At 36.7% G+C, this 12,500-nt stretch overlaps 1 protein-coding gene across 2 annotated transcripts in view; it reads left to right on the top strand.

Annotated features, from left to right (window-relative positions):
• LOC136834789 (whirlin-like) overlaps nucleotides 1-12,500 on the top strand; it is an 846,147-nt gene that overhangs the window by 455,851 nt on the left and 377,796 nt on the right. For both annotated transcript variants that reach the window (XM_067097498.1, XM_067097497.1), the window contains exon 4: nucleotides 12,225-12,355. In XM_067097498.1, coding sequence (XP_066953599.1) covers nucleotides 12,225-12,355 — 131 coding nt within the window. The remainder of the gene's footprint in view (nucleotides 1-12,224; nucleotides 12,356-12,500) is intronic.

Genomic DNA, 12,500 nt, shown 5'->3' with positions numbered 1-12,500 from the left:
CTAATATTAGGGGTTGTCTAGACTCTCATATTTTGACATTTTGTTTTTACACTGATTAATTTTCTTGTCGTGTTATGTAAGTGTTTGCCTTGGCTCTCCTTTACTTGGACACTGGAATGCAAGGGTTTGTTTTTATTGATTCAGGTATATCGGAAGGTATTGCTGTCATTTTTAGTTTTCTGTGAAAGAAAAGTATTGTGCCGGCTTTGTCTGTCTGTCCGCACTTTATTCTGTCCACACTTTTTTCTGTCTGCACTTTTTCTGTCCGCCCTCAGATCTTAAAAACTACTGAGGCTGGAAGGCTGCAAATTGGCATGTTGATCATCCACCCTCCAATCATCAAACATACCAAATTGTAGCCCTCTAGCCTCAGCAGTTTTTATTTTATTTAAGGTTAAAGCTAGCTTTTGGCAACGATATAGGACAGGCCACCACTGGGCCGTAGTTAAAGTTTCATGGGCCGCGGTTCATACAGCATTATACCGAGACCGCCGAAAGATAGATTTTTTTTCTGTGGCCTTGATTATACGCTGTAGCGACTGTACAGAAAACTCGATTGCGCCGAAGAAACTTCGGCGCATTGAAATAAGTATTTAATATAACTGAAGATCCAAAATGTTTTTAATAAGAGTTACCGAAATAATCACATTCGAGTGCAAAATCATCGTGTGATGGCGGAGTAGAATATGTTCGTGAGAACAGATTCTCTCTCTCTCTCTCTCTCTCTCTCTCTCTCTCTCTCTCTCTCTCTCTCTCTCTCTTCCCGTAGGGGGTTAGTGCTGTCAGTGCACCTCATGCGGTGCACTGTAGGCATTACTTAAGGTTCTTTGCAGCGTGCCTTCGGCCCCTAGCTGCAACCTCTTTCGCTGCTTTTACTGTACCTCCTTTCATATTCTCTTTCTTTCATTTTACTTTTCACCCTCTCCTAACAATTGATTCATAGTGCAACTGCTTTGAGGTTTTCCTCCTGTTACGCCTTTCAAGCGTTTTACAGTCAATTTCCGTTTCAGCGCTAAATAACCTCATAGGTCCCAGTGCTTGGCCTTTGGCCTAAATTCTATATTCAATTAAATTCTCTCTCTCAGTGTGGTAACTCTGTAGTAACTGCAAGCTGTCGATTTTCGACTATGAAATAAAGACTTCCGGTAAAAATAAAGACCTTTATGAAATAGTATAATTTCTTCATTTAATGTAATATAATTTTCTTCGTGTACTGAAAGGTAATAAAGACTTCTTTCCAATTTTGGTAAGAAGCAAAACATCAAGTTGGCTTCGTTTGCCGAAAGAAAATAAAAGTTTTCTTTCATTAGGTACCCAAAAAAAAACTTTTCCCTTAATTGTGCAAAAAATAAATAAATAAAAGGCTTTTTCAATTTCCTGTAAAAAAAATAACCAAACAAATCAGAACGCCATTCTATTTCTTAAAAAAAAAAAGTAGAAGCACGATTTCCTTATTCGTGAAAGTGAGTAAAAGTGCTCTGACCTTAGTCAGAGAACTCAGTAAGGACCCCCCCCCCTCTCTCTCTCTCTCTCTCTCTCTCTCTCTCTCTCTCTCTCTCTCTCTCTCTCTCTCTCTCTCTCTCTCTCTCTCGCCTATTGAGCCGGGAAGGCTCCCCAATCAATGGCACAGTCACGACATAGCGAGCGTTGACATAATCCCCTGGCGCTGATATAACCCCGGAGTATATAGCCCCGTGTTAGGATGAAGTGTATAACCTGTTTGGGTATAAATCCCAATGCAAAAAGGATCTCTTCCGCTTTCCCTTGCACCTCCCCCCGCCCTCCCTGGTGACATAGGTTAGTCCGTGATATAAATTTATAGGTTTTGTTATCGTAGGAGTTAACCAGCATTGTTGTTATAAGGTGGGATATAAGCTTGGTCACTTCACTGTCCCTTCTTCCCACTGGGGATATGATGTAGATTGAGATATAAATTTATAATTGTAATCTTCGGTGTTAACAAGCATTGTTATTATAGCTTGGGATATAACATTGGTATATAACTTCACTGTCCCTTCCTCCCTCTGGGGATATAATGTAGGCTGAGATATAAATTTGGTATTGTAATTATGGGAGTTAACCAGCATTGTGTTATAAGATGGGATATAATCTTGGTAACTTCACTACCCCTTCCTCCCTCTGGGGATATAATGTAGGCTGAGATATAAATTTATTATTGTAGTCATAGGTGTTAACAAGCATTGTTGTTACAACATTGGATATAACCTTGGTAACTTAACCACTCTCTTCTCCCTCTGGGGATATAAGTTAGGCTGAGATATAAATTTATAATTGTGGTAACCCCTTGCGTTGTTGTTATAACATGGGATATAACCTTGGTCACTTCACCACCCCCTCCTCCCTCTGGGGATATAATGTAGTCTGAGATATAAACTTATAGTTGTTGTAATCTTCAGCGTCAACAAGCATTGTTGTTATAAGGCTGGATATAACCTTCGGCGTTTGTGTAATACAGAAAATTTGATGGATGAGGATATAAATCCCTCATTATAATATAACCCAGGCCACATACAACTGCATAGTCGTTATAACCCTACACCTCTGCATGGTAGTTATAACCTTACACAGTTGTATAGTAGTTGTAACCTTACACCTCTGCATAGTAGTTATAACCTTACAAATTGCATAGTGGTTATAACCTTACACAACTGCGCAGTGGTTATACCCTACACCTCTGCATAGTAGTTATAACCTTACACAGTTGCATAGTAGTTATAACCCTACACAACTGCATAGTAGTTATAACCCTACACAACTAATGGTAATTATATCCCTAGCTTTAACGTGAAATTAGACTATTTAACCACAAAATTGTTATACCTCATTGCTGATATACTGTAATGCCAGAGTATATTGCCCTACCTGGATATAAATCCAGGCGCTTAGTCCCACTGTGAAGATGACACCTCGTTAGGTTTTACCACATCAGTATTATAACCTAAGTCCAAGTGTGATAGAATGCCAGCCTTACTATAGCTTGCTTAATGATATAAACATCATGCTAATGTAACCTATCGGTGATATAACCTCTTGTTGAATTAACCCAGTTTTGTAGTAACAAATTTGGTGATATAACATTAGTGTTGATATAACCTGTTTGTTTTTATAATACCAGAGTTCATAAGTGTTTTGTTGATGTGGCCCCGTTTCGTTTGTATAACCCTAATGTTGATATAACCCTGTAGTTGATCTGAACCTAGTTGATATAGCCCCAGAGATTTATAATACGTTTGTTAATAATCCATGTGTCATAATCCCGTTTGTTGATAATGTCAGGGTTATAACCATATGTTGATGTAACCAGTATAACCCTAATCTTGATAAGCACCAACAATAAGGTAACAATTCGGTTGATTTAAACTCAATGATGGCAGATATAATTCCATGCTGATGTAACCGCGTATTTAAGATATAACCCAATACAACCCAAAATTCATACCGACCAATCGATATAAATCATACTACTACCACTGCGTATTTTACTCTTGAAAATCCACGTGGAATCTACCTGTAGCCGCGGTCAGGTAAAGGTGTGCCTCCCCTTCCCTAACCCCCGTCACCCCTCTCCTCCCCTCCTCCGTAAGCAGTACTCTTCATAACGATCCTCTACTCTTTTTCTTCCATGACGGTTTACCCCATTCCAGGGAATTATCAAGGTTAACCCCCACCTCATTCCCGGAAATGAAGGGAGAAAGGAGCATTTGTCGAATTAACAGTTTTATGGACATTCCATGGAGTGTTTATGGTACTCATAATTGACATGGTCAGAGCAAAGCATACTTTTTATCGGGGTTCGTGGCTAAGGATAATCTTGGCTGTTTGCAGTCGAGGTTGTGGAGTCCTTGGCGAATTTGACCTTCTGTAGGATTTGAGTTAAGGATGAGGGTCTCTGTAAAATGCTTCCGTAGCCTGGCAGTTACTTCTTCGTGCAAGTGCAAAGAAATATTATCATCCTTAGGACTTGTACTATATGGGAGAATATCGTATGAAGAAGAGTGTCGTTGTTATTATTATTATTATTATTATTATTATTATTATTATTATTATTATTATTATTATTATCGGTTAGGATAAGATTAACTTAAAAACTAACGTTACTATCTATCAGTAATGTAACAATAATAATAATAATAATAATAATAATAATATTATTATTATTATTATTATTATTATTATTATTATTATTATTATTATTATATATACGGTATCGAAGAAAAGAGTAAAATATTAAAGTGAGGTGTAAATTGAAGTTATTAGGAGTAATCTCTCTTGTTCTGAAAATGACTGGTGTACAGGTTCTTCATTTCCGTGACCTATTTTGATAGTGGGTGGTCTGTACGAAGCGACCCGCGAATCTAGCAGACGTTCACCTTTTCTGTTATTGTGCTTTCCTGAAGGTGGACAACAGGTCATATATATATATATATATATATATATATATATATATATATATATATATATATATATATATATATGTATATATATACATACATACATACATACATACATATAAATATGTGTGTGCGCATGTGTGTACTGATGATTGCTTTATATATTTACAAGATGTTTTGTTGCTGTTCATTTTCTCCCATTTATACATCACTTTCCACTTTGCCTCCGTGTCACAAACAATAATTCATCGAGTACTAATGTTTTCCATGAAGCAGAGTCATTACTTTCCATTAAGGTGTGTGTGTGTGTGTGTGTGTGTGTGTGTACCACTAACACACGTGAATAAATAATTTCCTGTTTGCCAAGAAAACCATTTAGTTCACAAAACTTTTTACTGTTTGGACTCCAGCGTCGTTGACCATAGTTTTTGAAATTCCAGGCTATTCATTGTATTTCTTTGTTAAAGTGACATTTAATGGTGCTTTTGTTTTCTTACTTACTGTATATTTTTTTCTGCTATTCTATATTTATTAGTGAATTTATGTATACTTGCTTGTCTTTTTTCAATAATAATTTGAGTTTTTCAGTCGAGAAACATGCCAAGTGCCATTTTTTAAATATAATAAATTAAATTAAAAATACTTTGGCCCAGGATGGCGTTTGGCATGTTTCTCGACTGAAAGGGTCAATTGTTGTTTTCTTCTCACTGTTTTTCGCTGTTTCATATTTAGGGATTCTACTCTTTTGAAGCCTATTTGTAACGGTAATGATCCTTTAGCCTTGATCCTTGAAAATATTGTCACATTATTGTTGTATAAAATAATAATAATAATAATAATAATAATAATAATAATAATAATAATAATAATAATAATAATAATAATAATAATAGGAAAGAAGTAGGCCCTCCATTAAACATGTCCTAAATAGGAAGGCTGCATCATTCGGATTAACTTCATTGTTTTAGTTGTTTCTTTTTTCTTCTTCGTTAATATTTGACAATAATTGCCAGTGTTGATACTTTGGTAGAGGGAAATACATCAGCAGCGTGTGTAGAGCAGTTTTTATTGTCTACACAACAGAGTTTTTATTCTGTATACAACAGAAAAACGTAGTTAAATGTGGTGGGACAATCCCGTAGAGTTTACCAGCTGGTTTCTCAAAGATATACTGTACTACAGGGTCGTTGGTGTTGTTGAACTCCGCGGGATTAACCCCCGTATTTCACTACTTTTTCCGTTGTATCCACAATAAAAGCTGGTAAACACACGCTGCTGATGTATTTCTCTCTACCAAAGTGTGAACATTGGCCTGTTGTTGTCTATTATTAAGGTAGACGAGAAAAGAATTAGTACGGAAAATTGAGAAGACTCAATATGAAATTAATTCAAATGATGCAACAACACAGCAATTACTACTCCTGCTACTGTAATAATAATAATAATAATGATAATAATAATACTAATAATAATAATAGTAGTAGTAATAATAACAATAATAATAATAATAATTTGTATAAGTGCAAAAAAGTAGACATGACGAAATAAATACTCAGGTGAAAGAAATAACGTTTGCTGTGTGAATGCAACGTCTACTCTATTCTTTTCGCCTGGAATTTTATTCGTAAACATTGAATGAGTCGGTATTGACTGTGTTTGTGAGGAATTTTGATTACGGGTACGCTCTCTCTCTCTCTCTCTCTCTCTCTCTCTCTCTCTCTCTCTCTCTCTCTCTCTCTCTCTCTCTCTCTCTCTCTCTCTCTCTCTGCCCTAGCGGTACACTGATAGCTCAGAGCTCACACACTATTTTAAATATGCTTCTGGGCAAGTTGTAATAAGGGCATATTAGGCGTGTTCCATATGAATGATAATTTTATAATTTTATGTAACTTTTGTATCAGAATAAGAATAACCTTTTTCTCTTGATGTTTCGTGTTCCCCGTCACGCAACTTTTCCTACTTAAAACAGTTACTTAATTACTTTAAGTACAAAGTAATTAAGTAACTAGCTTATTATTTTACTGTTTTTATGGTGTACTGGAATTATAGTAGCTAGTAACTGTACGGCTCCCACGTTATAAATCTTAAGTACAAAGACTCGTTTCTACTATCAATTTCCATTGTCAGTTTCGTAGTCTATTATCAACCTTTGATCAATTTGAGGTGTGAGCTTGAGTATTTGTCCTTTTACATTATAAGAATTCCACTTTCAGTGTAGATATCGAGTAAATTATATATATTGCTATTGCTAGCATAAATCCAGAGGCATGAAAAGCCGTTTGGAATGTTCTGAAAGAGGAATAGTTAGTGTAATGAGCGTATATATACTTTGTCTTATTAATAGTGCAGCTAGAGTTATCTATTTTGTCTGATTTTAAATAGAGGTTTAGAGCCATATCTTTATTTTTTTCATTGCGTGGCCTTATTTTTCTGTAAAAGGAAACTACTGTGCCGGCGTTGTCTGTCCATCCGCACTTTATTCTGTCCACACTTTTTCTGTCCGCCTTCATATCTTAAAAAGTACTGAGGCTTGAGGGCTGCAAATTGGTATGTTGATCATCCACCCTCCAATCATCAAACATACCAAATTACAGCCCGCTAGCCTCAGTAGTTTTTATTTGATTTAAGGTTAAAGTTAGCCATAATCGTGCTTCTTGGAAAGATATAGGATAGGCCACCAGTGGGCAGTGGTTAAAGTTTGGTGGGCCGCGGCTCATACAGCATTATACCGAGACCGCCGAAAAATAGATGTACTTTCGGTGGCCTTGATTATGCGATGTACAGAAAACTCGATTGCTCTGAAGAAACTTCGGCACATTTTTTACTTGTTTCTTATTGATATAGGCCTCTTAGTTATAGGGCCTATTTTACATAACTCATATTTATTTTCTTTTTTTTTTCATAATCGTTTGCTTAGGCACGAGGCTTGCGCTAGGTGTTTAAAGATATTTGTTCTGATTGGTTTTTATTTGTATAATATTTTAAAATTCATACTGCGCTCATCACATATCAATAGATATCAGTAGATAACATCAGCATATATGTTCTGCACTTGTTACTTATATAATACTTGAAATTTAATATTACGCCTACTTTATACTAATAAATATCATGAACATATTTGTTCTGATTTGTTTTTATTTGTATAAAATATTTCAAAATTAATGCTGCGCCTAGTTTATATCAATAAATAACATATACCGGAGCTTTGGTACAGCAGCTGGATATCCCATTCGTGACAGGTTTGGTGACATTCACGAGACTGTGATCGAGTAATGATTTTAACACTTATTCTCAGCCAATATCCAGAAAACGCCAGCCCTTGCCAGAAATGGATGAATGACGCAGTGTGTATGGGGGTTTTGATGCTCTACTAATGAGCTTTCTAGTTTTTTTTTTGCACTTTTATGTTATGTATATAATTTTCGTCTCTTTAATTATAGGGTTTTAAAAATAGGCGTATACAGGCTATGTACTTATTACAAGTACGGTCATTCATGAAAGTTCTTGTTACACACTACGCATTATGCATAGTAAACTGTATAGGTGTTTTCTTGGGAGAGAGAGAGAGAGAGAGAGAGAGAGAGAGAGAGAGAGAGAGAGAGAGAGAGAGAGAGAGAGAGAGAGAGAGATTACATCCATCCTCGACGGCTGTCAAGCGTCAACTGAGATAGGCACCAATTGTCATTGACGGAGAGGCAAATTGATTTTAGGTCACCCACCCTACCCTACCACCGAATTCATTAAAAATGCCGATTTCGTTGAATAATTTTTCAGTCTTCCGCAAATCGAGTGTCTTTCATGAAAGAAAACGTCCGTTTTCTTTTTCTTACAATTAATGGGCAACTATTACGAATTTGTACCGTCACCACCTTTTGTGCTCGAACATATTTTCATTATTGTAAAGCTTAAAATATTACTCATCTAACACGCACACGTACGCACACACACACACACACACATGATCTCGCAAAAAAGTGTAAAATTCATAACTGAATAAAATTACGAAGTCTACAATGCTATATTGACTACTACTGTTTTCTAGAGCTTCGTATTTATTGATTACGTAATAGATATGTAATAAGATTTAAAGAAGGAAAACCAGACAGCTTCAGTTCGACTAGGACAGAATAGAACCCAGTTGTGAAGCGAAGTGAAAGGGAGAATGCAGATTTAAAAGTAGCAGCGAGCCTGTAAGTGTAGATTTTACACAACTTATCCTAACGGAGATTAATTCATCCCTAGCATCCTGTGTGTTTCAGCATACCAGTAATTACCTGGGGGCATCCTCCCTAGCCTTTGACTTTAGTTATAACACCGCTATGCCAACCCAAAGTACATTCAAATAAATGCAACAAAAATCTTCAGTTCTTGTCAGTTACATTCTCTATGTGCTTCGCCAGTTGACCGAAGCATTAGCTGAAACTTGCAATAGATATGGTAGCAATGGGTTAAATTGAGGCCTAAATGAGTCCAATACACCTTGCTGTAGTTACAGCTGTCTATTAAGTTGTGACTTGCAACTCCATGCACTTTTCTAGCCCGAGATCGATCATGGCAACAGGCCTGGGTGTTTGTGGGGAGGGGGAGGTGTTGGAGATTAGATCCCTTGATCCCATTTCCTAAAAACTCCGCTGTGCCTCTGTTCACCAAATAGTGAATTTTATATCTGGTAGTTAGTCGTCTGAGGCAGATCTCAGGGGTATTAACCCGGTGTGCATCCACTTTTGCGGCGTGTTTAGTACAAGCCCCTTGGGGATGACCGTAAAAACATAAACAAAAGACTGTTAATATCATAAAGACAAACGAAAGGCGGTATTTTTTTTTTTTTTTTTTTTTGTCTTTATAATATGTAGTCTTTTGTTTACTTTTACGGTCATACCCAGGGGCTTGCACTAAACACGCCGCGTACATACCGGGTCATCCCCAAGGGCTTATACTAAACACGATACATACGCGGTTAATGCCAATCATAGGTACGATGAAGAAGGGCGTCGAGCTAGCAACCTCATCCCAGGACTTGCAGAGAACCGGTTGGTTAACGCCATCTGAAGAAACCCTTCTCAAAGGAGAAAAGGCGTATAGTTAAGAAAACACACGTAATATCTATAAGAGAAGCTGTAAAAAGCCGTATATCCCCCGAGGCTCTAATGCCACCCAAAAGACTTCCCAAGGGTCAAAGAACCGGAGTGACCAGATGCGAAGAAGTGACTTCTTTTTTCTCTCACTCTTTTGGAGAAGTTCCTCTTTGCTCCGCATTTTCACTTTCTTCTTCGTGAAAGCGAATAGATGTCCCTAAACTATTTCCCCCCTACCCCTAACCCCCCCCCCTTTTTTTATGCCTTTTTGATATATTATTATAATGGATAATGGAAGGAAAGTCTTTGAATGGTGTTTCCTAATGGATTATTCACGTTTCTCAGCTTGTCTTTGCCGGGCTTTTATTTAAGAGACGTTTGGAATTTTTCTTTGTTATTTCTTGTCTTTTTTTGTTGGGGGGGGGGGGGGGAGGGGGTCAGATAGCGACATTACAGTACGCTAAGTGTATTTACTTGTATGCGCGAGCATGCGCGGTAGTAAGTGTTGGCTTGTATACACATGCTTAGCATACATGCTTAAAAGTGTATGCTTGTATTTTTCTTCCTGTACTTATGAATTTATATCGGGGCTACGTAAAGAGTTTCATCTACAGTTATTGTGTGTGTATGTGTGTGTATGTGTGTATATATATATATATATATATATATATATATATACATATGTATATTTATATACACACACACACACACACACACACACACACACATATATATATATATATATATATATATATATATATATATATATATATATATATATATATATATATATATATATATAGGTAGAGAGAGAGAGAGAGGTGGCTACTGACTTTATATAATTCGTTATGCTTTCATCTGTATGTTTTAAAAACTTGTAGCTTTCAAAACTGTTCATGCTATATCCTTTGCCCTTACTGATAATCTCTCTCTCTCTCTCTCTCTCTCTCTCTCTCTCTCTCTCTCTCTCTCTCTCTCTCTCTCGTTCCTTCACTTCCTCTTTCCTGTCGTTTATCCCGTAGGTCAAATTTTGACTTTTATAGCTGGGTTTTATAACCTCTCCTCTTCGTCCTTTCAAATATGAGCTTTATTATTCGCGAGGCATAATCCCATTATAAAGTTAGGAAGTGTCTGGTTTGGTGCCAAAGTTGAAGTTGCTGTAGTTTGAATTTTTTTTTTTTTCCTCTATGCGAGCTCTCGTGCTTATCTCGTAAGGTATATTTTGTAGTTTTTTTGTCTTTTTTTTATTTCTAGCTCTATTGTAATTTTTTTATCTCTTAGATTTATTTGTTTTTTCTTTATATGTTGTTTTCGCGTCTTTGTCTTGATATCTATTCTTACACTTTCTATGTCTTTAATTGTTGTTGTCATCAAATTATTTTTATAACCATTTACTTCCAGTATTTATGGGTTGGTTTTTCTTGAGGTTTCTTACATTCATTTTATCCCAGTCCTCATGTTTTATGTGTTACTTCATTTCATCATTTTTATGCTTAGATATTTGCCTTTTTTTTTGTTTTTATTTGTTGTAATTGGCATTTTTTTATAATTTCTACCAGTCTTTATATGGATAGTTCTTATTACTGTATTGTCATTTATTTTTATTTATGCTGCTGATTTAGGATTAGTTTAGCCTTGTATTGTGCCGAAATTAAATTTTAGCTAAGTCCTGTGGATGAATGAATTCGCTACACCATCTACTTTAGCGTAAAATTAATTCATTTAATGGTGCAAATATCGAGTAATGTCGTCTTCTTAACATTTCCGGAATGGCTAGGTCTGTGGTACAACTTTCGGGTTGGACTACAGATGATCATTTTGTGGTTTCTCTTTTGGGTACTTTTGTAAAAATGCTCTGGTTATACAGAGAGGCAATGGTGCCTCGGCAAGAAGCTTCTAATGGCCTGTAGGAAGACTGAAAATGATCTTGAACAATATTTGTGTCGATTGTTGGGGGTTAATAGTGTGCTAGGTAAGGCATTTGAACTATCTAAATAATGGGATAGATGGGGTTCTCATTTTAATGGGTTTTAATTATTACCGTAGATGTAGGCAGGCTCATGTTCGCCTTTTGCTGGGAAGTACCTTGTGCCTTTAAATTTTAATTCTCTCTCTCTCTCTCTCTCTCTCTCTCTCTCTCTCTCAAAAGGAAACAGCTTTTACATGTTCCAGTATTAAAATCATAATTATTAAACAATATATTTACAGAGGTTGGATTTAGAGAAGTCTATAATGAATAAATGCTGAACCATAACAGCATGTGAGAGAAATTTGCTCTCGATTATGTATAACATTTATTTTCAGTTAGATTAAGACCAGGCTAACGTGTTCAGTGGATATCATTTACCTTTAACAGATGACAATAAAATGAAGGAAAAATCATATTTAGTTTTAGGACCATATACTGAGTAACACATTACTTTGCCTAACAGGATAAAAATATATAGATTTAAGCAAACAGTATTATAAATTTATTTGTATACTTCTACGTTCGCAAAGTTATCAACTTCCTATATGCTTCTGCAGACATTAATAAAATCAACTTCTGTTCTTGCACAGGAAAATCATCAACTTCTTTCATTGCAAACACAATACCATCAACGTCTTGCATTTTTCCACAGGAAAACCGTCAGCCTCTTTTATTCAACTTCTCTCATTCTTTTGCAGACACAATACAACCTCTCACTCCTCCTGAGAATCAGTGCACTCAATATCTTCTCTCCTCCCTCCGCAGGAATCGGCGTGTACGTGTCGCGCGTGGAGCAAGGCGGCCCCGCCTGGAGAGCCGGCCTGAGACCCGGAGACCTCCTGCTGGCGGCCAACAACACGAACTTCTCGTCGGTGACCCACGCCGAGGCCATCGCTGTGAGTAGCCCAAAACAAAAAGCCACCAGACAAAGACCCCCCGAGAGACCCCCACCCCAGGTCTTTCTCGGTCTTTTACGTTGGTCTGGTTGTGTTGTTGTTGTTGTTGTTGCTATCTTGCTGCTAGGGGCTTCTTATAATTCAC

This window comes from Macrobrachium rosenbergii, chromosome 54, assembly GCF_040412425.1.
Source record: "Macrobrachium rosenbergii isolate ZJJX-2024 chromosome 54, ASM4041242v1, whole genome shotgun sequence".
In the NCBI taxonomy this organism is placed as follows: domain Eukaryota; kingdom Metazoa; phylum Arthropoda; class Malacostraca; order Decapoda; family Palaemonidae; genus Macrobrachium; species Macrobrachium rosenbergii.
This window is presented reverse-complemented; position numbering and strand designations above follow the sequence as displayed.